This window comes from Athene noctua, chromosome 4, assembly GCF_965140245.1.
Source record: "Athene noctua chromosome 4, bAthNoc1.hap1.1, whole genome shotgun sequence".
NCBI classification, from domain to species: domain Eukaryota; kingdom Metazoa; phylum Chordata; class Aves; order Strigiformes; family Strigidae; genus Athene; species Athene noctua.
The window spans coordinates 84894523-84921441 of NC_134040.1; the positions used below are offsets into that span (position 1 = coordinate 84894523).

Sequence of the window (26919 nt, forward strand, 5' to 3'; positions counted from 1 at the left end):
TTTAAAAATATTTCCAAAATGCTTCAGGACCAAAAGAAAAGTTAAATCTCATTTATGGTATCACATAAAAAAATAACAATTCTAGTTAATCGCTTATATTAAATTCTAGTTCTAAGAATTTAAGAGCGTTGTTTTTCAGAATAAATTTATTCCTTGATAGCATTTGATAATCCCAGCTTTCAGACACACTGATGCCATTTTTAATACACACAAGAGCAATTTACTCAGTAGGAACAAAGAACTGAACTGGCACTTAACACACAAGGTATTCTCTACAGACAAGCAGAAAACCACTACTTCTTCCAGTGACTTTTTTTTCCCCTTTCACAAAGAAATCAGGACCTTGTTTAACATTAAGCGGATATTTAAAAAAACCAACAGCCATCACCGTGCTTAAATTGGGATGCGAGAATATTTACCACTCATGTGATACTCTGGGAATGTTGCTGTAATACCACAGAAAACACTCGGGTGCCACCTTATTAAGCTAATCGCACGCTATTCTGCCTTTGAAATGGGAATTTTCCTGAACGTTACTAATTTTAAACAAAAAGACTAGTAATCAGGTAATTCAGAGCAAATAAAGTTTGTGGAAATGAACAAGTCCGTTCAGAACCGTATTTTAAGGGGGCAATTATGTTTTCTGCTTGGGCACAATAAAGAACAGGCCCTGTAAAATCTGTTCTAGAGTAATAGGATACAGAAGCACCGAGAGCTTACGAGCGCAGGAAGTTTAGCGCTACCCTGGCACCATATAAAAATAGGAGAAGTAAAACAAAGCATTTGGGCTAAAAGCCTCGTTGAACTTTCCAGTATTCACACAAGCCCGGGATTCAAGACGTCTTTATTTAAGATGCCTCCCTGGAGCTTTATTCCCAGCAAGCTAATTAACATTCAAGTAGGGTCGAGTGGTGGGAGGGGGAGAAAAAGGAGAAGGAAAGGAGGTGTCACCTACGTGAAGTTCAGTAACATATATAGCCGGTCCCAAAGTTATTAAAGCAGGAACACTGCACAGCAATAGAGGCAAAGGAAGTCGAATGAAGAATTAAAGGTCTTGGGTAATTTGTCATCATCTCTCAGAGCTCAGGGTCAATGATCTCTTACCTTCGGGTCGATTTTCTTAAAACTGGGATCTTCTTCATCCACCTCAAAGTAGAGCTCAGAAAGAGTGATGGAAAGAGTGCCTTTCACCACTACCGAGGGTGCCACAAGCTGAGCGGGCGTGCTGAGGGCAACGGGACCTGCCGGAGAGGGAGAACACCAACACTATTCAAACCAGAAAAGAACGGGAGCGCAAATGATTTGCTTTTCAAGCCTAGAACGTTAAAATAAATAAAGCGAAGAGCGTAGCCCTCCCTTAAAAAGCAAAACCCGTTTCATCCTGGAAAAGAACATGTGTGATAGATTTGCAGTGTGTCTGTGCTGCCGAACGCTGAAGCAGCTACAATTGCAAACTGCTGCACACGTTATACGTGCCAGAGCTGCCTTCAGCATGGCAGCGGGTGGATTTTACTCAGACGCATTTTCCCTTCGAGAAACTTGGGAGAGTTGCATACCTGCTGTTATATGCAATACAGAGAGAGCACACGTGAACGCTTGAAATCTTACTGTCAGATGTGCTCTTTAAGGCACCGGGGAGTTTCGATAGCTTTCCACAAAGACGAACGCAGCAGTCAGGGCTCAAAGTTGCGTAACTGTGAAGCGTTCCCTCACAGACGCTAGAAATCTATTGTTAAGGTTACACAGTGTTACAGAGCCTTTAAAATGTTTTAAAGATGCTTTTGATTCCACGTTAAATATTGTTCAAGGATTCCACACAGTGTTAGTGTAGCTCAGGGACTGTGGGAGTAAACAGCTGGAGGGTTGGTTTCCAACTGAATGAATTTTTATTGGAATAATCACATCTCCACAGGGCTTATCACAGGGACAAATCAGACTACTACTGAAAACAATAGGTGTAGCATAGACCTGACAATGCAGAACCTATTACATAAACTAACACGTACAGAAAGAAAACAGGTTAGGTTTGTCATCCCGCTGATGAAGAGGTAAGGAAATGAAGTTACTTGGCTGCAGTATCATCTGACTTTTGTAAAAGAGTGGAAGATACAGAAGTGACACAGACAATTTTGTATTAATAAAGCATCTATAAATGAGGTACACACGTTCAGGTAATCAACGTGAGAATAACTGACAAAAAATTCAGATGAATTGTCATTTCCATCGATTGTTAGGAGGGTGATGGTCCTTAATCTCGCATCAATCTCAATGTGTGCCACTAGGACAAAAGAAGAGATGCTCTGCTGAGATCAGAGCAGCTTTGCCCTCTATTCCCAACGTACAAATACATTGTGTTTGCAGATGGGCATGAGATAGCTGCGGAACTGCCATGATTTCCCAAAGCTCACCCCCACAAATGGATGAAATAAGCAGCTATGTGTTCTTTTGCTGTCTCCCTTTGCCCTCTGTACATTAGCATGTAATCCAGAGGAGAAATAACATTTTTTCAATCACTCGCAGACATTCAATTACAGGGCAAGCAGACAGCTGCAGAAGCTGGGGCAGTCCAGGTCCTGCAGAAGACCCCTGACAATTTCCACTTCATTTCTAACCCACACCACTTTATTAGTGAGGATTACTTCTTAATCCTATTGCCATTGTCAAGATTATATAATTAAACTCCCCTTTCACCTCTATTACAGTATGAATGTATTACCCGAACCAAGGAATGAATAATAAAAGAGAAGGAAACACGGAGAAGGCTGGTGAGAAGGAAGCTCATGGTAGAAAGTGGGGGAAAAAAAAAGATTCACGTGCTGAAAATGCCATCACATTATTCTCCCATTACTTTATTTTACTTCGCTCCTCCTGCGCAGGTGTTCTTTTTTGAATCACGCTGCATTTTTAGATTTGCTTTTAACAAAAAATAACGAGTGAAATGAAGTTCAGGGAAAGCAAACTGCCAATAAATAATCACTTCCATTAATTTCACTGGTTTATCATGTGTACGATAGGTATCGATCTAACATTACACTAGCAGCTTCTCAGGGAACCAGAATTATCCAAGACATGACATTTTTCTCTGAAGCAAACGTACATGGGATACCAGAGAAGTTTGCATATTCCCTGTAAACCCCACGTTCCTCCAGTAACAGCGGAGATGCTTTGCGACTGCCCGTCCCTGAACCGAGGAGGTTACTCTGTTTTTACATTTTGAAGGGTACAGAAATGGACCCGCTCCACGCAGGTCGCAACATCTGCGAAGGATGTCTGTGACCGAGTAAAATTAAGTTCGGAGGTCTGAAGTACTATTTCTTCTTTAGAAAAAACATGTGTCTCCAGACTGTGGTCTGTGGAGAAGGGACTTCAGTGGGGGAATTGGCAAGGGGTTTAAAGGAGTTAAATCCAGTGAGCGTACAGATCCTTCAAACCCAAGTAAATAACCGCTGTGTACAATTTTATAAACTCAGGGAAAAATTCAAGCTCGCCAAAGCCTTTACTTACAGAAAACTCGCCTTGTCCACTAGGTCTAGTGATCTGAGGAGTAGAGTGAGGTCAAAAAAAAAAAAAAAAAAAAAAAAAAAAAAGCCCCTTTCAAAATAGAGCTACTTTCTGTAAAGGTTTCCTAGAATAGACACCTACTGCAGAAACAAGGTTATAAAAGCCGGAAAAAAAAAATGCACAGCTCTCCTCAAGTAAACCCTCAGCATCTGAGGTGCACAGAAAATTATCTTAATGACCCAATTATGGGGAAGGAACAGTTTATCAGTGTGCATCCCAGAACGTGATTCACTGCAGAGCAGGGGAGATCAGGACTTAAAATAGTAGTAAAGAAGCTGAGGAGAAAATTAGATAGCTGAAGTTACCCGTTAAATTCTCCACTTCTCTTTCTTCCATGAATGACATGATATCGTCGTCGCCTTCCAAGAGAATCTCGCTTTCTGAGTTCTGATTTCCTAAAACTTGACTCTTGATGGACTGCTTGCCTTTAACGAGTATATCCTCATCAGGAGCTGAAATGAAAGAGACACATTGCTGTCTGTCAGGTCTCGGAGGCAATGGTGACAAAGAAGTGTGTGTATCTTTTTTTTTTTTTTTTAAATCCAAGTTCAGGAAGAAAACTGTTTAGGACTAGCTGAGGGAAGTACCTGTCTTAATCCTCTAATGTTAGGACACATGTAGTTTTAATCCTATTAAGCCTGCTCAAAATTATCCAGAGCTCTCTGCAGCGTTTAACTCTACTCGGAGCGTTTATGACCGAGGGGGGGAAGGACACCACAGCCTCTCCTTCCTTCGGAAACCGAGTTCTCCTGCGGGAACCAGGTCCCGGCTGCCCGCTGTGCCAAACTGGCTCCAAAGCCCGGCCTGGAGCCCCGGCAGCGGCAAGCGGAGGCGGCCCGGGGACCAGCGCCGTGCGCCCCGCCATCCCGGCGCGACAAGGGAGGGCACGGCCCCGGGGGCAGCGCCCCGGCCGGGGGGGCGAGGGGGGCATGGGGCTCGCCGGCACGGCGGCCTGAGCGAGGTGGGCTGAGCCCGGGCACGGCTCCGCACCCGCGGGGCGGCAGGCGGGGCTTCCGCGGAGAGGGGGTTAAAGCCCGGGGGGGGCTGTGCCCTTGGGGGCCGACATGCCCTGGGGGGGGGGGCTATCCCGGAGCGGGGGGGCTATCCCCGGGTCCCCGCCGCTCCCTTAGCGCCGCGGGCAGCCGGGAGCCAGCCGTGGATTCCGCCAGGCAGAAAACTGGGTACCCCCCTCCAAAGCCGGGGCGACGGCGGGGGAGAGAGAGAGAAAATTTAAAAAAAAAAAAAAAAAAAATCAGGCAGACGATGACGGCTGGAGGCAGAGAAAAGCGTGCACCTGCTTCCAAGGGGCACAAGGACACGCTGCGCGGCCCTTCCAAGGGACATCTCTGTGCTCACGTCTGAATATCCGCGATGGAAGAAAACAAAAAGCTCGTTTTACTTCGAGCTTTACTTTCGCTTCGAGCCGTTTCACGCCACACACGGGCAGGCAAATGTGCCCCTGCCCGGGCCGAACGGGGCTCCCCCCTCCCGACCCCGCTGGTCAGGGGCGTCACAGGGGACGGCTCCTCGCCTCGGCGCTGCCAGGACGAAAGCGACTGTACTGAAACTACAGTCGCAAAACAGCAGCAGAACAAGAAGTTTTTAAAAAATGGGGAAAAGGAGGGAAGGGGGGAAAAAGGAGGGAAGGGGGGAAAAAGGAGGGAAGGGGGGAAAAAGGAGGGAAGGGGGGAAAAAGGAGGGAAGGGGGGAAAAAGGAGGGAAGGGGGGAAAAAGGAGGGAAGGGGGGAAAAAGGAGGGAAGGGGGGAAAAAGGAGGGAAGGGGGGAAAAAGGAGGGAAGGGGGGAAAAAGGAGGGAAGGGGGGAAAAAGGAGGGAAGGGGGGAAAAAGGAGGGAAGGGGGGAAAAAGGAGGGAAGGGGGGAAAAAGGAGGGAAGGGGGGAAAAAGGAGGGAAGGGGGGAAAAAGGAGGGAAGGGGGGAAAAAGGAGGGAAGGGGGGAAAAAGGAGGGAAGGGGGGAAAAAGGAGGGAAGGGGGGAAAAAGGAGGGAAGGGGGGAAAAAGGAGGGAAGGGGGGAAAAAGGAGGGAAGGGGGGAAAAAGGAGGGAAGGGGGGAAAAAGGAGGGAAGGGGGGAAAAAGGAGGGAAGGGGGGAAAAAGGAGGGAAGGGGGGAAAAAGGAGGGAAGGGGGGAAAAAGGAGGGAAGGGGGGAAAAAGGAGGGAAGGGGGGAAAAAGGAGGGAAGGGGGGAAAAAGGAGGGAAGGGGGGAAAAAGGAGGGAAGGGGGGAAAAAGGAGGGAAGGGGGGAAAAAGGAGGGAAGGGGGGAAAAAGGAGGGAAGGGGGGAAAAAGGAGGGAAGGGGGGAAAAAGGAGGGAAGGGGGGAAAAAGGAGGGAAGGGGGGAAAAAGGAGGGAAGGGGGGAAAAAGGAGGGAAGGGGGGAAAAAGGAGGGAAGGGGGGAAAAAGGAGGGAAGGGGGGAAAAAGGAGGGAAGGGGGGAAAAAGGAGGGAAGGGGGGAAAAAGGAGGGAAGGGGGGAAAAAGGAGGGAAGGGGGGAAAAAGGAGGGAAGGGGGGAAAAAGGAGGGAAGGGGGGAAAAAGGAGGGAAGGGGGGAAAAAGGAGGGAAGGGGGGAAAAAGGAGGGAAGGGGGGAAAAAGACAATTGATCACTCTATGCCTGTTACCACTTGCTGTGGTAAAAGCCAAAAAGCAGCAGTGTATGTTTTGTTTGGGGCTTTTTAAAGTTGAAAATAAAAATACTATTTCTTTAAAAATAGTTTGAGAATGCCCATGGCCCAGTCATGTTTGAAAAACCTTCCCCAAACACATCAGGACCAACTAACCTCCACACACTGCTGCCATACTTGACTTGAAGTTCCACTGGCTTACTTTAAAAATATGTTAATCTGCAAACATTTACAGAAGGCAGCAATTCCCCAGTGGCAATATATAAAGTTTAAATTGTTTAAGTAAATATATGCACATAAATTGCAAATAATAAACTTTCAATTAAGTGAAAACTACAAAAAAAAAAATCCACCCAAACAAACAATCAAACCCAAATACACTGGGTTTTGGTTTAGGCCTTGAGCTCACAAAAAATAACCGGAACAATTTAAAAAAAAAAAAACAACACACACACACCAAAACCAAGAAAACCCAAAACAGAAACAAAAGAATAAAAAACACAAAGAAAAGGAAATTTAACTTGCCATTAAAAATAAAATGCATTTAATGCATGATCCTCTCTTGCCAACCAATAACTGCCACTTGTAAGTAAGCTTTTAAAAATAAATTGCTGTAAAGCTGTAACTGCACTGTACAAAGACATTTTACTTCCTTCTAAAATGTGCTCATGTAAATAACAACTCAGATTCTGGAGTTGTTCAACCTGAGTTGAAAACCTTCTTGTCATGGAAAATATGCAGCTGATATTTAGAAAGGTTTTCCTGTAATTAACTCCCCCTTGAGGATTTTAAGTTAGCAGCAGTAAAATTACCAACAGTGTACTAATACACACCACATGCACTGTTACCCAGCGGCCTACCAGCATTCTCTTGAAGATCAAAAAATGTTAAATAGAACAAAACCATCCCAGGGATAAAGCCAAAGATATTTTTTTTTTTTAAATACATGCAAACTATATTTGCTGTTTCTAAAGTCCCCTCTGCACCGTACGTACCTGCTGGTTTTGCGTCCTCTGCCCCAACCTGTGTTACGCTGCAGATGCCATTTCAAACTAGCCTTCTACCTATTCTCATTTAAGATTGAACTGAGAGCCAACAAAGCTTAATACTTTTCTACTTAGCACAACTTGTCCAGAATACTAGTATGTCCCTCAGATTTTCTTCTCATCTACCACTAAGAAAAAATAAAATCAGTATGACAACTTCCAAGGCAAAGGTAACAGAAACACACACCTCCTGCCTCATCTCCGTCACTCGTGCAGATTTTATTTCTCTCTCCAGTTGACAATATTATACCGATTCGCCATCAGACATCTTGTGTAACTGACTTTTTCAATAAAAGATTTTTAGACCGTAAGTTATTTTAGTCCGCTTTGGTAAATGTTTGCCATCTCTTTGCATGTGATGGTAGTCACCCCCATTTCCCGACACGCGTGACCCGGGCAGGGGAAGACGCTGAGCCTGCCTATACGCATGCGCAGGCACGAGCTACTCGAAGGCAATGACATCACGCTCTGAACCAACAAAATCTGCTTTTTCTCTCCTGACTCGAGTAAAGCACTACACCTGCAACCAACACACACACACTCACGGGAGTATCTGCACGGAACTGAATATATTCACCTATTCTCTGCAGATAAATGCACTTACGTAGGTAGGCCAGGTTCTCTTTCTCTTTACTGATTAGAGATATTTATGAGGGAGCATGCCACTGCGTGACATGGCCAGTCCCATCCACGCGCAGGGGTATATCACCCTGCATTTCCTATTTGAGGTCCCAAAGCCCCCGCTCTGCCAGACCCCTCTATCCTTGGCGTGACGGGAGCTCCTGGCTCCAGTCCTGCAGACCGGAGCGTACAGTCACACACACCTTTTCGAGATCAAGACCTCAAGGCACGGCCGGGGCATTGCACAGGACGTAAAGCCTGCTGGCAGAGCATTTATCTAGCACAGCAAGTTCATTATTGTAATTCATCAGTGTAATTCCATGCAACCGGTCCCGAACTGCTCCGTAAGACCCGGTTTCCTCAATAGCTTCTAACAAACAAATATTTTTGCAAACAAAATAGCTTTTCCTGTGCAGCAGCAGAGCGTCTCATTTATTCCAGTTAAATCTCTGGAACGCTTGGGTGTAAAAATAATAGTTCGGAAATAATAGTTCAGCTTGCATTGCTGAAGAAGATTAAGGTATTCACAGCATGATAGATTATTTTAAATTGTTTGTCTACAACTTATCCTCGCATATAAAATACAAATTTTAAAAGCCATTTGAGAAAAATCAAGTGTTGGAAAGCACAATACAGAAGATAACTTTTTTTTTTTTTAATGTCTGGTAAATATATCAGGAAAAGCAACTGAGAGAAAAGATGCTTTAAAAACCCCTTTCTGTTTTTTTAAAAAAAGGGCTCTCAGAAGCCTCCCTGTAGTCTTACTATTTGTTTAAAAAGATAACAACGGAACAAAACAGCCACTTTCGCATCAGATTTTTTTTAAATATTATTTTTAAGGCTTCTTTTTCATCCCTTGAGTTGAGGCAAAGAAAACTGACCGGTCGACTGCAATACTGTAGGTGATCAGCCGCCAGTCCCTTGCAGTCACAAAGCTCTGTACTTCGTTTATTTGCCTTGATGGAAATGCCACAGCCTGTTTTAATGCCCCTCTGCCCAAGTTTTTAACAAATGCCAATCAAAACCAACAAATCACTTACTAAAAAGCTTGATAAGGAATTTTCTAGCAGCTACAGATTCTCTCGCTAAATATTGTATTGGGACTCAATCTAAATACACCAACAGGTTTAAAGTACTCATTTTTTGCACTTTCACACCTATACAAGTATTTTGGTTTAATTTCTAAACAATGGGTGAAAGGGAGAACAGACAACTCAAACTTTTCCCACCAAACCACCTTCACCTCTCTTTTTCCTTCCCCCACAATACACCACTAGACTGACTTTTATAAATAGCCCTTTTGGAAGGATTTCCCCCCCCCCCTTTGAAAAATTACCTAAAGCCTTTTTTTCCCAAGCAAGTTAATGTGAACTTGGGAACGGCAATTAAATTGTCAGAATTAAAAAATTTGTTTTTAACTAGAAGGTAGCCAGAAGTATAGTCATGGGGCTGGTATTGATTGTCTGAACAGAGAACATTAGTCTTCAGGTATTTATTCTGCCACCTCTGCACCAGAGGTTCTCCTTCAAATCAAATCAATCCCTGGAAAAGATTGGTTCTTGCTACTAAGACACATAACTAGGCTGCAACAGAGCTGATTGTTGTTGTTGTTCTCTCTAGGTTTTACTGAACAATATCGAGGCTTCCGATTGTTTCTGCGTAATTTTCACAGTTGCAAACTGTGATCCTTCCTAGACTGTGAGCTCTCTGGGGTGGAAATTACATCTGGTTTTATTTGAAAGACACCAAGCAGTTGATAATGTGTATCTGCTTATGAAAAGTGTGCTCAAATCCATGCTTTCGAGCATGGTTACTGCAGTAGTACTTTTCCATTATTTATGCATTATTTTCCCCTGCCTCCCTTTTGGCAAAATCCCCTATGCCCAATTTCAGGTTTTGGTTTTGCTCTGTTTTGTTCTGAGAAAAGCTTAAATAGGCAGTAGGGAACCTTCTGTTCATTGTTTTAAAATGCTTTTGCTTCAGACACATGTAAAATTAATCGAAACAGAATAATTAATGATAAATTATTGATAAGGAATCATAAAATACCAGGGCAAATATTCTGCGAATTCTAAGGATATCTACATCATTAAAACAGGACCTGAAAGTCTGCTTCCAAAAATCTGAAAACAACTGGATTTTCTGACCTGAAATTGGTTAATGTTAAAAGTTTATAAACACACTTTAGAAAGAAATAGATCAAGTGACCACTCCAGTTGACCTTCCTGACAACTGTACCTTCTGAGATTTAAAAAGCAACAATAAAGCCACACCAAAAAATCCAAACCAAAACCATAAAAAAAAAAAAACAAAAAACCAAAACGTCTTTGTATTCCTATACGTTATATACAGTTTCCAGTTGAACTTGAATTTGTACTTTGGTCATCTATTTTACATCTTGCCAGTGGGAGGCCTTGGAGCAAGACAGTTGCACACATAGGCACACTCAAGTTAGGCAGATAGTAATTACCTGTATTTTCAGAAATCACGTCATATAATGACTTAAGGTAAACTAGAATATTCACTGGATAGATAAAGAAACAGAATGGCCACAGAAAACAAAGGCAGTGTGCCATTAAATTCAGCATAAAACAACATCAAGAAATTAAATATAATAGAAGCCTGTTAAAGATGTTGAATTCTGAACAGAAAGGCAGACAGAAAACAATTAGCTCTATTCAAATCAGCAGGGTTAGCACCCAGCTATGCCTATTAGCTGCCTATGAAATAGGGCTACTTCTAGTCACCCTTCTTCTGCATTGAGAAAAATCGGGCTCCTGCCAATTACAAACGGAGTAGGAGCTGTAGCCCTTGAACTGTAGCAGGAATTAGGGAAAACATCACATTACTATGAAAGATGAAGGCTGTGTTAGCGTGTGCTGACTTATGGAAGAATTAGTTACACAAATATAGATAGAAGCTCTAAACATTTTGCAGTAAAAATAAAGATCTTTTTCACTATTTTGATACAGAAGATTAAATATGAAAATATGAGTAGAACACACAAAACTCTGACAGGATCCATTTAATTTAAAGTGCACATAATATTAAAGGGGGGCAGCTGTTTATCCATAAGAGAAAGAAACCTTGTGCCCTTAAAGCCCATGACACAGAAACAACACCCAGTGTTAAGAGCAACAAGCCCCAAAGCAAAAAATGGGTTAATTAATTCTACATCTTGTTCCTCTTTCTATCGTCCAAGATGGAGGGGCTCTATGAACATTGCTTTCAGATCACTTTATTGACTATTCTCTGTACGGTCATTTATTTTAGAGGACTGATGTCACATTTGGCATTATATCAGCTGACATATTGTAGACATTTTCTTCCAGAAATGGCTCTTTAAGGCTGAGTGCAAGAGGTTAAGATGTCTGACGGAAACTAACTTTATGACAGTGATGATGTTCTATATTCATACAGTGGTCTTAATAATGTTAAATTAGCATAAAGTTTATGCCTCCACATGTAATATGTGTGTGTATGCATGCATATATGTATGCAGTAATTCACAGACTAAAAAATTTTTTAAAAAGTCCTAAATTTAAATTATTCTATTCCATGACGTGTACCTTCTTATTTTTAAATATAAGGATTTTTCTGCCTTATCAACCTATCTTCATTAGATGGCAAAGACATAAAATTCTAAACAAAACCTCAAAGTTCACTAGCTTTGGGTGGATTTTTGTTTGCTTATCTTTTTGGTTTATTATAGAATTTTCAAGCCGATTATTCTATTAGTTTTGGAAATACACTCTGCTACAACAGACACAGCAGCATGTAGCTGAGTGGTCCCTGATCATAAAATGGTGAAAGAAAAAAAAAAAAAAAAAAGTTAAAAAAATGCAACATCCTTTTTAAAAACCAGCAGGTAGAAATCATCATTACCACTCGCCGCTTGAACAATACTCGGCATTTCAGCATTTGTTACTATTTCTTCCATATCAGATTCCTGCAGAAAACCTTGCAGACTTAAATATAAGCAAAGGTCTGAATATGATTTAGCTCTACAAGTGTTATTTTGCTTTTAATATATTTGCAACGACAGGCAGATATGCGCTAAGGCTAACTGAAATAATTGCTGTGGATTTCTGAACAGGAAAGATCTTCTGAAGTTACTGAAGTATAAATAGGTAATTTACCACAAGAAAGCGTGTCCAGGGATTAATGGCAAAATTGCATCCACTTTTCTTCTGCTTAGTGGGAACTACCTTTGCAATCACTGTATGCAAAGTACGCACAACGTGCCAGCTCAGCTAAGGGCTAACGAAGAGGTTTGATAAATACCAGCGTCGCTTCTATGAAGTCCGTTTATCTCTGCGTTGAACACGTCTGAAACGCAACGACAAAAGCCTTTGGCTTTTGGGGAGATTTTCTAGCACCTTACAGGAATGGAGGGCTGGTCTTTGCTGGGGCGGGCTGTATGTAACCTGCTGCTGTTGGCAAGAAGCAGATTTTACACTGACCGTGTTCTCCGGCTGCTTTTAGTGTCGCTTCAGGATGTGTCGATCCAAGGGGGTTACGCACAAATCGTCGCCGGCGCCGCAAGTCATCTTCCCAGTAGTCAAGGCGCCAGAACTCACGAGGACGACTACAATGAAACAGAGGAGCCACATATGTTAGCAATTATCAAACAGCATGGTAGCGCTGAATTTCTGCATAAAGCTCTCCTTGTTTGCGCTGCTTTTGCTTTTTTTTTTTTTTTAAACACCACCAACCCCCCCCCCTTTCTGCAATCTTTTACTTAGGTATGTCCTTGAAAATAACAATATCACCTTCCAGTCTAAGGAACTCCTTTCCCTTTTTTCTTGGAAGGTGAAATGAGCACTAAATACATCATTTTGAAATGAATTGCTGACAGTGTGATCAGTTTCCCCACACTCTAGTGGCATGTGCTCCGATTTCAGCCTCATTTCAGCCTCAGCAGGGCACCTTTCTCAGTGACTGCATTTATAAACCAGAATAGGGAAAAGGCTATTATAAATATGGTATAGCATTACCTATATTAATCAAAGTCTGTCCCCCTTCATTTTTCTTCCTAATTTGTGCCTTTTTGCACAAGGTCAGTAAATCATACCATGAATTCTTGGTCCAGAAAGTGTTAACTTTAATGAATACCTCAGTTACATGGTTATGTATGTGATAATAAAATATTACTCTGTTTAGATGTGCAGGAATTTAATTAAAATAATCTCTTAAAATATTCATTACATTTAGCCCCTGAGGCTTAGAACAACACAAGAAAATGCATTTCTTTTCCATTTACTGTTTTTAAATAAACCATTCCAGGAGAGTGAAACAGCAATCTATTTTCGAGCAAATCAGATTGGATTTCTGGTTTATGTAGTTGTGTTTTAACATTTAATTAAAAACTACATGTTATGATGTGTAATAATTGCTATATTGAAGACACACTTTTTAAAAATTACATCTAGGAAAAAGATTATATCAAATTCATTATTTTCCATTGTATGCTCCAAATATACGTAGATCTTTTTAATATGGTCATATATAAGTGCCAGTTACTATCCTGTTAGATGATCATGAATGAATGCCACCGTAAAACAGTGTTTTAGCCCAGAGAATGTACAAAAAATGCCAATTTCAGTTATAGCAAATAAACCGAAAGAAAATGCCCGAAGCTGAGGATAGCCGTGATAGCCTGAAAACCTGGATGCTCAAATTAAAACCCACCGATCTGGTTTGATAAAATAGCTAGTATTAAAACAATAGATGAAAATGCATATATATATATTTATATTCTATTTCTGGTCCAGGAGCTAACAGAAAGTATACCTGTCAACACTGACAAATGAATAGCCAGAACTAATTTACAGATCACAATGTTAGGAATACTTGGTATCCACATTCTTAGTTTTGAGGTCTAAAGGCAGAAATGAGTTTTAAAGCAAATCAAGGTTTCAAACCAGCATGCTAACAAAAGCCAGAATAATTTGCATAACCCCACTCTTAAAAAACACAACTTGTAGACGTTAAAAATTGTGACTGGAAATAATCTTCTGAAAATGGAGACTGCCTTTGCATCTAGCTTCATTAAAATCCTATGTCTTTTCGGAACACCAAAGAAAAGGCAGTGCTATTCTTCATCTTCCTGGTTGCTTACTCTCAGAAAAATACTGAAGTATTGGAATCGTATGCCCCAGTATCTTATTTTCACACTTTGTGAGTGTTACAATCATGCTAAAATTTGAATGCTTTGATTATAAAATCCAACGATTTTGGAATAATTAACCAAAGAAAAAATTATACACCACAAGAGAGATATGGGTTTATTCGAAGGTCGATTAAGAACTTAAAATTCTCCATTAGTGATTACAGAAAAAAGGCAGAACACAGCTGGCTATGTGCATGCCTTTGATAGTCGTAGAGCATGGATAGGCACTTCATCATTCTGCCTTCCTACATTTATCTGTTAAAATTATTATCAAATATCAGCCAGGATGCAGTCGTGAATCACAGACTGCTCCTCGTCTTCAGGGGAATGATACAATGAGGGTCTATTCATCAGTATGGCAATCGGCACAAGTAATTAGTTCCCTAGACTGAGATCTCCTACAAAGCCTATTTCAGTCAGCACCACAAACATATGACAATGAAAAGCTAATGGAAGCCGCTAAAATTTGTTAACCTCTTCTGCCATCAATCCTTCTGGTATTCCGTGCTACGCTATTATGCAAAGGTGGTAAATTATTAATTTGTCATTCATCTATCTTTCTACAGTTTTGATAGAATTAAGTGATGCCATTCTTCTGGATAACAATTACAATTATACTGCATTACAAAACTACACTAAAGTTATTAGGAAAATAGGTAACAATGATGGGGCACGAGGTATCACCCTGAAACATGTTACATCTTTAGTTCCCTACTTTCAATTTCAGTCGGCATACGAAATTGGCACAGGATTCCATCTCCTTCACCGATGCACCCATTGTAAACAAACAGCGCATCAACTGTCAGACTGTGTATTTGTATTTTGTAACTATTTGCCAATATATAACCACTGTATTCTGAGGTTAAAAAAAAAAAATACTCTTTACACATAGAAAAATACCTGACAAAAACCTGCAGAGCCCAAAATAAACACCTGTATTGTCTAATAATACCTATATTGTCCAATCCTTACAAGTGAGCCATTTTTGAGAGTAGCTACAAATGCATGTTAGTACCAAGAGAAGCCATATACTATACAGCTACTCCAGAACAACTCACTCAGTAGTAAGCTCAGTTCCTCAGTGCAGTCCCATAGTGCTGTACCACGCAGATTTTGTACCTCTACAGCAGGGGGAGGCAGACATAAATATTGCTCTGCTTCAGGCAGAACCGACAGCAGACAGGCTGAAGGCTTGTGAAGTAAAGGGCCAAGGAAGCATATTTTGGGAACAGTATAGTGCCATCGGCTCCAGGGGACGGCCGACAAAAGAAGTTTCCGTCCCTATAATAAAGGCTGCCATATGGACTAAAGGTGCTATATGGACTGGATCAATGAACGTAAGTACTCAATTAGTGTTAAGTGCAAGAGCAACATTTCTCAGGGGATTGGGGATTTATGAATTATAAATCATATGATTTGCATGGATTTGTCAGGGCCCCTTCTAACATGATACACAGTAATTAGTGGTTCCTTAGTAACGATATTGACTGAAGAGAAACAAAGCTTTGATATTAAATGTTTTATTCAAATAGCACAACCTTTAGATTGCTTTATTTTTCAAACAGTTCCCCAAATTACCAGACTATGTACTCAGGACTGAGATTAGATCTTCCTCTCAATTCCCACGTAACTAACTAGATGGTTACAACTGTACAGAGATGAGATGAAATACAGAACGACCAACAGAACCTGGATTCTCAGGACGCTGAGCACATCATGCAAAAAAGTCACTTCACTGTGGTCAATGGGAAAAAGTTTCAGTGCTCACCTAATCTTCATTCCAAGAACAAGAAACCTGTTTTTCCTACCAGCTTCAGAGATTAACACATTTTGAAACAAAACATACCAACTGCTGTACTCATTTTATTATGGTGTTATAGCAAAGGAATTTTAGGGCGTGGGAATTACCTATTGATCCTCCTACCCTATAGGAGATCTAAATTTAATTTAAGCCATACAACCAGAGAGGATCAAGCAATTGCTGAAGAATTACTTCTTGTAATGCCTTATCCACTGAGCATTTCAAGATACTCTGCTACCTCTACGACCACAGAAAAGAAGCAGTCAGCACACTAGTGTGGATAGGAAAGGGACTGTGCGAGGTGGGGAAGAGGAAAGAAAACGTAAACCTACAAAAATAATAGTTTGAGATGTCTTAAGGTTGTACTTGGGCCACCAGTTAACTGAGAATGGATTTTAGCACACCACAGAAGCACCCATTTGGATCCTTAAATTAGCAAAGGACTAAATAAACACAGCACTGAAAAGAGAAACAAAAGGAAAGAAAGGTGAAAGCAGCAGTGTTATAGAAAACATCTGCAGAGACAGAGGACGTCTAGAGCTCTGAACGACCTCTCTATCTCGAAAGCTATCTAGCCTTAAAGCCAAGAAAACCCACTCACATGAAAGACAACTGCAACAAACTTAAAGGCAGATGGAAACTAGAGTGTGTATGCCCTTGAAAAAACGTGTTGCTATGAAGACTCAGACCAGCACAGTCTGCTGTTACAGCCTTTGCACTGTCCACTATTTAAAGAAACACAGTTCTTGCGCTGTTGTATGGCAGCTGTGTACATTAAACACAGATACGACACATTACTCAACGTGAGTTTTGTGCTGCTAGTAACGACTGCGCTGATACATCTGGAAGCAGAGGCTCTTCCCAGGCCACAGAACAACACAGGTGGTGATCATAAGCATAATACCTCACTCACATGCCCTAAACCCACGTGAAGATACTAAGATACATTTCCAGATGACTTACTCCTCGTTGGAACTCTAACCGTAGAGTTAAGCAGGTAGGACAGTCTCCAAACTTAATCAATTCTTGGTCTCTCCACGAAGATCATCAGCCAGGGGCAATCAATCAGTGATGGCAATTTCTAAGGTGTAAATGCTCAGATACAGAGATCTCGGCTAAATTAGTTTCACAGACAACCAGAGTGGCAGCACCACTAACGCACCAGTAACAACAATATAGATTTGAAAGGAAACCTGGAAAAAGGTTGCTCTGCAATTCCTCCATCACCTGCTGCAAACCTACCACAACTACTTGTTTTAATTTATTCAGCACTTCGGTTGCGATGGCCCATCGACTGCACGTATCAGCGGCACAATGCTTCTTCTAAACAACACAAAAGAGCAATCACAGAATGCAAATCTCGCAGCCCGATTTTAAAGAAAAAACAGGCTGGATTATTTTATCGCTGTTCAGGAACATTTCTTGCTCTACTTCTGCTTCCATGTAAAATATTTCAAGAACTTAAGCCAGACATCTGCTGCAAGATACACAAACATTTTTCTCCATAAAAAAAGCAGCAATAAGCATTTGCATTTGATTGTCAATCCAAAAATAAAACTGCTGAAGCTCTAGAAAGTACTGCAGAAATCTTGATGGAGTACTGCTAGCAGACTGCCGGGCATCGTGGAATTTAAGAAACTGCTTTATCATGCAAATTGAAATCCACTGCATTTTCATGCAGCTGGATGTCCAGAATATGAACTCTCTCATATTTTGCATGTAATAATAAAATGCAAGGTACGTTCCATTACCTGACTTGATAAAAAGCAATTTCAGAAAGCAAGTAAAGCATTTGCTAAAACCCTTCAACATTCTTGTTTCAGCTTTCACAAACTGTGATCTAAAAAAACCAAGTTCCACCAGAGCACATTAATACAAAATCCCAGAACCATCCGGGTTGGGAAAGCCCTTGGAGCTCCTCCAGCCCCACCATGACCCTCCCCCTGACCGTTCCCAACTCCCCCAGATCCCTCAGCGCTGGCTCAGCCCGACTCTTCAACCCCCCCAGGGATCCCGGGGACTCCCCCCTGCCCTGGGCAGCCCATTCCAACGCCCAACAGCCCCTTCTGCACAGAAATCCTTCCTCAGAGCCAGCCTGACCCTGCCCTGGGCAGCTTGAGGCCATTCCCTCGGGGCCTGGCGCTGGGGCCTTGGCTCCAGAGACTCATCCCCCCTCTCTGCCCCCTCCTGGCAGGGAGTTGCAGAGGGCCAGGAGGTCTCCCCTCAGCCTCCTCTGCTCCAGACTGAACCCCCCCAGTTCCCCCAGCCGCTCCCCAGCAGACCTGTGCTCCAGACCCGTCACTGTATGTCTATAAATACTAATCTAAAAAAGCTGTTTTGTGCACATCCAGCTGTATTACCGACTTGTTACATGATCAAAAATATCTAACGTATTTTGTGAAACAAAACATCAGGCTTAATGATGGTGAAGCAAACACTGAATACGTAACTCGACGAGCAAGTTCTCAGCAGCAGTATGAAGCTCAGCATTTCCTGCAGAGATCCCGTGCACAAGCGTTTGTGTTGCCATGTGGTAAACTTGAATCAGAGTACTGACGTGGTGGGGAAAATGACTGGTTTTCAGTCAGTCAGGTTCCCCATCCAATTCCCAATGTTGTCTGTGTTACCAAAGCACACAGGGAAAGGTTTGATTCGCATTAAGTCAAAGTTGCCACTAAAATATTACTTGGCCGTTTCCACTCTATCTCAATGGGTGTATTCCACAGCACTTCACTGTTAATGTACCTCAGAACATTAAAGATTAATTAGCTCCCAATAGATGCATTGAGATTTCTGGAAATGCTACCTACACTACTGTTTTTCCAATTATCAGGCCCAGCATAAAGGACACAGCCAGCATGAAGATGAACCAATAACCAAACTGTATTTGATACAGAAGGGTCAGCACATGGGTGAGCGCTGGGGGCACAAACAAGTCAGTCAGGTTATACATAATGGACATCAATCCCACTGACCCCAACAACGACACCACACGACCAACAGTGGGTGGGATAAAGGGTGACATGCAGTCTCCCATAGAAGGGACGGGAGACAACCGAGTCAACCAGCCAAACACATCAGACCAAGGAAGCCACACACTGGATCTCTGCACAGCCCGCGTTTACCAAAGCCAGAGCTGAGTGGAGCCCAGTCCCAGGGAGGCGGGAGGTCCTTCCCCAGCAGGGAACTCTGCACAGGGCATCCCCCTCACACACAGACACTGCCCCTCCTGCCAGGGGTCCCAGCTGTTCTCCCTACGTGGGACACCTGACCCTTGGTTACTTCATGCGGGACCCCTGGGGCTCCTTTACCCCATGGCTCTGTCTGCCAGGCCGCCCCACCCTGGAGGGAAGCCTAAAGGGAAACTCACCCCCCTTGGGAAGGGCTGTGGGAATCACCCACATGTCAGCCTTAACTTGGGGTTGGGGTTGGAACCCCAGCATTTCAACTACCTGTATTTTCTTCAATGGTAAACCCAGTTAAAGATCTACTCTTCCTCCCTCTCAGCTGCATTCACTGAGCATTTGTATGGCTACACCAAACCAAACCACAGTAACAATCTCAGTTTATTAGGGTTCCATGTTTTTAGTCTGTTTTATATTAGTGACCTGTTTACACTGCAGTCTGGCCAGCAACTATATAACTAGAAGTTGGGGAAAGAAATGTGCAGGTGAGGGAAAGGATGGAAAGGATGAGGAAGAACACCTTTGGTATCAACAAAGCCATATCATGTTATCATACTCTAATATTAGCAGCCTGTGCCTTCTCATGTTATCTTCCTTTTCTCCTCTCAGACGTTCATATTGCACAGTTTCAGAATACAGACTTCCACAAATGGAAATAATTGGGAAGCCTTAAGCAAAAAACATAACGCACAGGCAGGCTCTTAATCTCTGTCACAGTCATTGCTGTAGTAACAGAAACTGGTCATAACAAAAGCCCAGGGCCAGGGAGTGCAACTTCTCTGGCATAATACCAATTATGCAGAACACTAATGTAATCCATTAAATTAGCATAGTTTATTTGCTTCTTCCAACCCTTCTCCAAGAAAACATTTGGCTTTGTCCACAAAGGATTTTTCCCTAAAAGGACTTTTGCCTTTATCTATGCTTCAATTTTATCAAAAGGGGGGAGCGTGGGTGGGTGAGAAGAAAAAACAAAAAGCCGTTCTTCTGTACATCTTTCAAAAGAATAGCTGTGAAAAGCGGGGTATAAACTTCAGGCACAACGTTCACACGGATTTCGCGTAGAAGTGCCACTCCGAGGCCCTTTGCACGGCTGTAGGGGACCCTTGTAGAGTTTAAAGCGAAGGCACTTCCAGCGCAGAGACAAAAAGCGGCAGTAAGGGAAGCATGTCTTAACGGATGCTTCGTGCTCTTTCCCACAGAAACAAGACAGTACAAACAGCACAGATCCGTAATTCTTCCATCTGCATTTTAAAACCTGGTAGAAACGCTGGTTGCATGCTTTTCGACAGCAAACTGGGTATTGCTATTACCTCTTTGTCTCAAGCAGCCATCAGACACTGCAGCTACAATCCCCCGGCCAGGCCTCCCCAGCTCTGTGGTTTGAATCGTACCAAAACTCCCTTGCCATCTAAGTAGCATGCAAAGCAAAACCAGAGGAATAATGCCAGTTTCAGGTATCTCGGGGACTCTTTTCTGCATTGACAAGCTTTGAATTCCTCGTTTAAAAAGCAATCCAGAAAATACGTTGACTGTAAATGTTTCAGTCTCCCTCTACACATTCTAAAGCACCATGTCAGGGGAGAGACAAGCCCACCTTTAAGGTGTCCTGTCCTAGATAATGGTGTTATTAACCGCCAGTTTAAAACCAGTCCTGCTTATGTATGAGTTTATGCATGCTCTTCTTTGATCTTTATTAACCCGTTGGTGGCTAACCACAGTCCCAGCCTTTTTGGAGGCAGCATTCTTTGAAGTGCTGGCATTCCAGTGCACACTGATCCTTCAAAGAGGGCTCACTTAAATACAGGGTACAGTATTATTCATATATCCTGCCACCACTATCTTATCTTAGACTGGTCTTATTTTGATCGGTCTAAAATAAAGCTGCACTTTAGAAGATGTCACCTTAAGACACAGATCAATTCTCGTTGCATTTCCATCAATATTAATTATAAATTAACTGAAATGAAAACTACTCCGCTTCACTACCAGAAGTTAACAGGAAAACTTTCTCCTGGCTTTGAGCAAAATTAGTTCAGACGTGGAAAAATGAATGTATAGCAAATTTGCAACCAGATGCTTTGGCTTAGTTGCTCATAAATCTTTCCAGGTCTCTCACATCCTACACCTGATTGCAGTCAACAACTTTTAATTTGTTTTTCAAAATAATTACAGTTCGTACAGATCCTAAAAATTGCTCTTCACATTGAAAATAACAGTAACTACCATAATATACAAAAAAACAGGTACACTACATCTCACTGGAGTTTTTTTGCTGTTTGTCTGATAATGAGGAAATTTAGTCTGCAGTACTTAGTCATCCTTACTTGCCAAAATGCACAATGGAATATAAAAATATAGTTTGGAGGACATACGATAAAGGGGACAGCTCAATCTCCATCTCCTTTGCCATGCCTACTGGTTCTGATGCCTTCACCTCAAGCACATGCATAGCAAGGACCTCTATTTTTCTCACTAATTGCAGCATCAGCAGATTTTCTGTGAGGAATAAAGTACACTGAAATATTATGACCCAGAGGAATTCTTTCCAGTAGCCTGGAATTTGAGATGATAATCTTTCAGCATTTCTGGATATACAGAACAACTTTTGACCAAAACCAGAAAATCTCCTCAGATCTGCTATTTCATTTCTATATTGTTCTGACCGCAAAAGTATTAAACACAGGAAGTACAGTAAAACTTTTCCCCAAAATCTCAGATTTGACCTGCACCAAACACTTCAGCTTCACTACCACCTCTTCGAGAAGAAACAGGATGAAATCACGTTCCCACATATCTGCACTTTAAGAGCTGTGGCCAACCTGTATCCTTTTTTTTATAGCTCTCAACAGCTGGATACCTGTCTTGCTTCCATAAAAATGTAACAGGGCACCCCCCAATTCAGCAAACACTTTTCTGCTCTACGTTCTTCTAAAGGAGGTTAAAACTTTTTTTTTTGTTTATATATTTTTAAAGTCCTCTGCCAGAAAGGTCTAAAGTAATTGTTCATTTTTTTTTCTTTTTTTCAAAAAAAAGAAAGTTACAAATACTTTCTACTAACTAAATTAACTCAGCAATTCAAACCCCAAAGAAAGGAATAGGAAAGATGACCGAGACTCAGGTACAACAGCCACAGTTTTCCAATCCAGAATGAACCTCTGCAAGGTGGTGCAATGTCTGTTAAAGATCACTTGCCTTCAAACCAGTCCTGCAAAAGTACATTTTCCATTCAAGAGAGGCCAACCTGTTAGTTCCTTTATAGGAAAGAGACTGTCTTCCAAATTATGAGAGATGGAACAACTCTGGCCTGCTTACACATGGTTTTTTCTATTTTTTTTAAACCAGGAATAATAAAGAGAATAAAGTCCTCTGAGGTCTCTAAATGCCTACATATAAACAATATATACATTTTATCTTTTTATTGTGGACACAGTTTGAATGCATCTGGGGAGAAAAGAAAATTCCCCCTTCAACCTCTTGCTTAACCATAAATTAATTTGAACATGCTTTAAATTACATTAGGGGAAACAGGTAACCCTCAGGTCCACAGCATGTTTGGCTACTGCTAAACAATGCCTTGGAAAAGGTATTATCTGTTTGGGCTGCAGGATACTCAAGTCTTAGAGACACCCAACTGCAGTTTTATCTGCATTTCTCCTACTCTCTAACTAAAAATCAAAGTTTACATTAAAAAAACCCCAACAAACCAACCCAAAAAACCCCAACCAAAACCATCCTTCAAGCATGATTTAAGGGCTAACACTTCTGTCAGAGATTTAATTCAGGATTTAAAAATCCGAGGAGGGCAAAAACGTGGGAAATGACTTCATTGTGTGATGATTGCAGGAACATATGTAAGAAAGAGTTCAAGTAACTGCAAACATCGTATCACTCTCTGAGACAGGAAACAATAAGTGCAAGGCAGCAAGACCACTAAGAAGCACATGGAGCAAGACTCCTAACTGTTACCATACTAGCACAGCATAGTCGGGAAACAACAACAGGACTCAAAGACCTTTAAAAAGGTTTAACTTATTCAATACATTTCTCCTTTGAAAGCCTTGCAAAAGGTCTCTAAAAATAAAAACACATCACTGAATTATGATGAAGCACCCTTTTCTGGACCAGAGAATATTGTATTTACTCAAGCTTTAAATGAAGGAAAAAGGAGCCTGAAAATACAGCTTACCTTCTATTATATGAGGTCAACAAGCCAGGAGGGAAAATGTTCACAATTCATAGACACCGCGCAGAGGCAAGTTCAAAGCTGTTAGCTGACACAGTGCGCAGGGGAAGATGCTGCTTGTGAAGTTCTCTCTGGAGGGTGGCAGCTCCCAGCTCACCCCCAGACCCTGCGGGCAGCGTGAAGAGTTCTGCTTCGCAGGCAGGCTGCAGGAACACAGCGTGGCACAGCACACGGGCGCTGTGCGACTGAGGACGCAGAAGCAGCAGCAGGGTCTAGACAGGTGGGAAAAACGTTCCCAAGAGTTGGAGCTGATGCGGGAGAACGAGCTAACAAAAAGTTGGAGTTTCCATTTGGAAAGGCAAAAGAGTGTATTTGGGGCCAAGGTCCAAACGTAGGGAGGAACTTCATCGTTGTTTTTTCTAGCCCCCTCTGAAAACCACACCTATCCTCTGGCCACAGTAACAGAAGAGAAATGCAGAATCTCTCCTTATTAATATTACAAAAGTTACCAAAGGACTACTTGCAGTAAAGCATAAGCGATGCCAGAGTGCTAAACCCCCCAAGGTTCCTTTAATTTCGTAATTCAAGGGCCCAGACTGGGAGAAAAGCTTCTATGGTGACACATCAGAAGCAGCTAGTTGAGAAGATGCAAACTTCTTTTCTCTAGCTATTTTCAGAGAGAAATCTAGTAACAGATAACTTGGTAACGAACATTTGAACTGAGCAATACAAGAGACACTGCAGTATTCTCTCCTCCACAAATCCTTACTTTACACTCAAGACTAACAGCGTTGGCATTTAAATCTAATGTTACAGAACAGGATTGATAACGAAGACTGCAAACTAAAAGCTTAAGAAGCAACAAACCAGGAAATGTTTCCTGTTTCACTTCAGCGATTTAAAAATGAGCATAACCCCCCCCTTAACTTCTTTTCCCCTCTGTGTTAGCATCCATAGACACACGCTAAAAGACAATGAAGCTTTTTCTTCAGGGGGCCTATTACCTCTTTTGAAAAGGTTTCCAACTTTTCCCTCTCCAGCCAGCTACTCGTTTATTTGCTTTTAAGACAGATTTACCAGTCATCTCAGCAACAATAGTTCTGAGTTTCAAGTCAAATGTGAAAAAAACCAACAAAAAAAAAAAAAAAAACAACAAAAACAACAACAAAAAAACCCCCAAACAGTAGGAAAAAATACATCCTTCTTTAGGTTCTTTCCTAGCATTGAAACAATGTTCTCAATATTAAGCAGTTCTTCTCCACGCAGCAATCCCATCGTGGAGGAGACTTCAATGGACACGCTGTCACTCACAACTGGAAATGATAAGCCGTATGCAGCAAAGAACCCCCGGTCCCACAGTCACTCAGCGCCACTAAGAAATGCCCCCGCTGGAGAGGAGAACTGAGCAGTTTGGGGTAACTCACCCTGGACTGCACCCAAACTGCATCACTGGTGGCACCACCAACCGCCCCAGGGACTCCCTGTGCCCTGCAGAGGAGGGATGTGAATGCACCCACAAGATAGAAAGAGCACAGGAACAGCTCTTCCTTTTCTCACCAAAAGTCTAACCCCGGATTCTGCATCCAAAAATGTCAATGGTGGCTTAAGGAAGAGTAAGATCATGTACAACTTCTTCCCTAATTCTCTGCCAGTTTCCAACTATTTTCAGCTCAGGGGATTTCCCAAATCTAAAGTGGTTTGTCTATTTGTACTCCTCCTTTCCGCCTACCGTGCTTCTCTAGCAAGTACTCACCCACAGTGGAGAAACAGACTTCAGACCCAAGTATCAGTAGCCTCAACCCCCAAGTTCTGAGCTTGGGAAGAATTACTGCAGGGAGAAACCACAGGCTGGAACTCTGCTAATTTCTGGGAGTTTCTGTTCAAATGTGTCACTTAGGCATCAAGAGTTCGAAGTGGCACAGGCAAATCTTAGTTTCTGGACTACAGAATTCCATCTGTGTGTGTATAAGTCGTGTCTGGATAGTACCTGACACTGCTAATGCTCTCGAAAAACAATAGTAGGGACACTGAAGAGAAAAACCCGTTAGGTACCTAAAGAAACTCCTAACAAAACTATAAGTATTTCGAATCTGGAATGCAAATGTGAGAGCAGAACATTTCTCTAACAACCACACAATTCTCCACAATTTTTTGCTGGAGGTATTAATTCTTGTTTTATGTAAATTCTTCAGAGAAGATTATTTAAGGCCACATCACTGTTAAATTATTGTGCAGATACTTATATGCATAATTTAGGTATACTGCCTCACAATGCACATTTTCTTCTTGAAGATAACCTTCCTCCCACATATATAAACTGTATGTGTAATTATCTGTTAAGTCACACCCTTCTCCATTATCCAGCTTTAGAAAAAAATCATTTATTGTCCCTGCTAAACTAAGCTAACTTCTTTTTTTCAGTAGCCTACAATGAAAAAATTGAATAACCCAAACATTTTGACACAGTACATAACACAGCTTCTCAAAAAAACCTTGTTTATAAAGTTTGTTAAATCCATCACAGGAAACACTCTTTAAAAAAAAAAAAATCCTGGTAAAAGAATTGAGAAGCATTTTTTTTTTTGCAATTAGCTTCTCTGCTGACAGGAGAGTCAATTCCGACTGACACTCAAAACTGAGAAAAGACTGTTTCATTTCATCATGAAAATTGAATGTTTTCACTTTCCTTTTCAAAATAAAAAGCCCATATATTTTGTAAGAGATCTCAAGGATAAGATAAAGTGAAAAGTTTTCCATTGCTGTAAAAACATTAATGTATTCAGAAGACAAAACCATTCTGTCTCATTTTGGGAGGAAGATGAATTCAATTATTAATGGAAGGAACAGAGCCCTAGAAAAGAATAAAAAATATTAATTTACATGCAAATCGGTTTGTTTTTTTTAAAGTAACTTAGGAATTTTAATTTGGACCATTTCAAATACTGAATATATACACAGCTACCTGTACTATATTTTTCAACTAAAAATTAAAAATACAGTAATAAAAGCAATGGCAAAAGGACTCAAATAAAACATGATCTTTCGCTACAACTTCTCAAGGCCACAGGATTCATTTTCAGTATCATGCACCATTAAAATTTACTTTGTTGTACTAGTCACTAAGAGGGATAGAGAATATGGTTTTCACCAAAGGGATGGCTTTCATCTAGACTTTCACCCTCTTTATAGGGAATAACTTTGCTAAACTTTGGAAATGAAATACATGTGTGAAGCTACAGAGGCAAGCAGCAAATCACAGCAATAGCTACGGATTACTTACCAAACCATATGATAGAAGTAACCAATCTTTGATACTAATCGCTGCAAGATGGTGTTTTCCCCCAAAATTTCCCATGAGGGAAGGGGGCAGTGAGAGGAGAAGAGACAGACTGACAATCATCACCGAGATCACAGCAAACTCTATGGGATTTGGGGATGAGAAATTAACACGTTAATAAATGTAACGGGTTCCTTGGCTGACTTTTTTCTGTGATGTGGATTCCATGGCTTTTGAATGTCTCATAAGAAAGAGGCTTGTAGGTAATTCTACCCACCCAAAAGTCTTCTAAGGTATTATTTCAATTTCTGTTTACTATATTTAATCATTTGTAACAAAATTGTAACAAAAGCTATGCTACGAGAACTTTAATTTTTCCACACAGAAGCTGCTGCCCGAAGTATTTCTTTGGTTATCTCTGTACCAAGCTGCT

The 26919-nt window shown here is 41.6% G+C and overlaps 1 protein-coding gene across 1 annotated transcript in view; it reads right to left on the reverse strand.

Moving 5' to 3' along the window:
• LRBA (LPS responsive beige-like anchor protein) overlaps positions 1-26919 on the reverse strand; it is a 414576-nt gene that overhangs the window by 184038 nt on the left and 203619 nt on the right. The window contains exons 37-39 of the mRNA XM_074905922.1: positions 12329-12453; positions 3867-4013; positions 1105-1241 (exon numbers count right to left, since the gene is read on the reverse strand). Of these exons, the coding sequence (XP_074762023.1) occupies positions 1105-1241; positions 3867-4013; positions 12329-12453 (409 nt within the window). The remainder of the gene's footprint in view (positions 1-1104; positions 1242-3866; positions 4014-12328; positions 12454-26919) is intronic.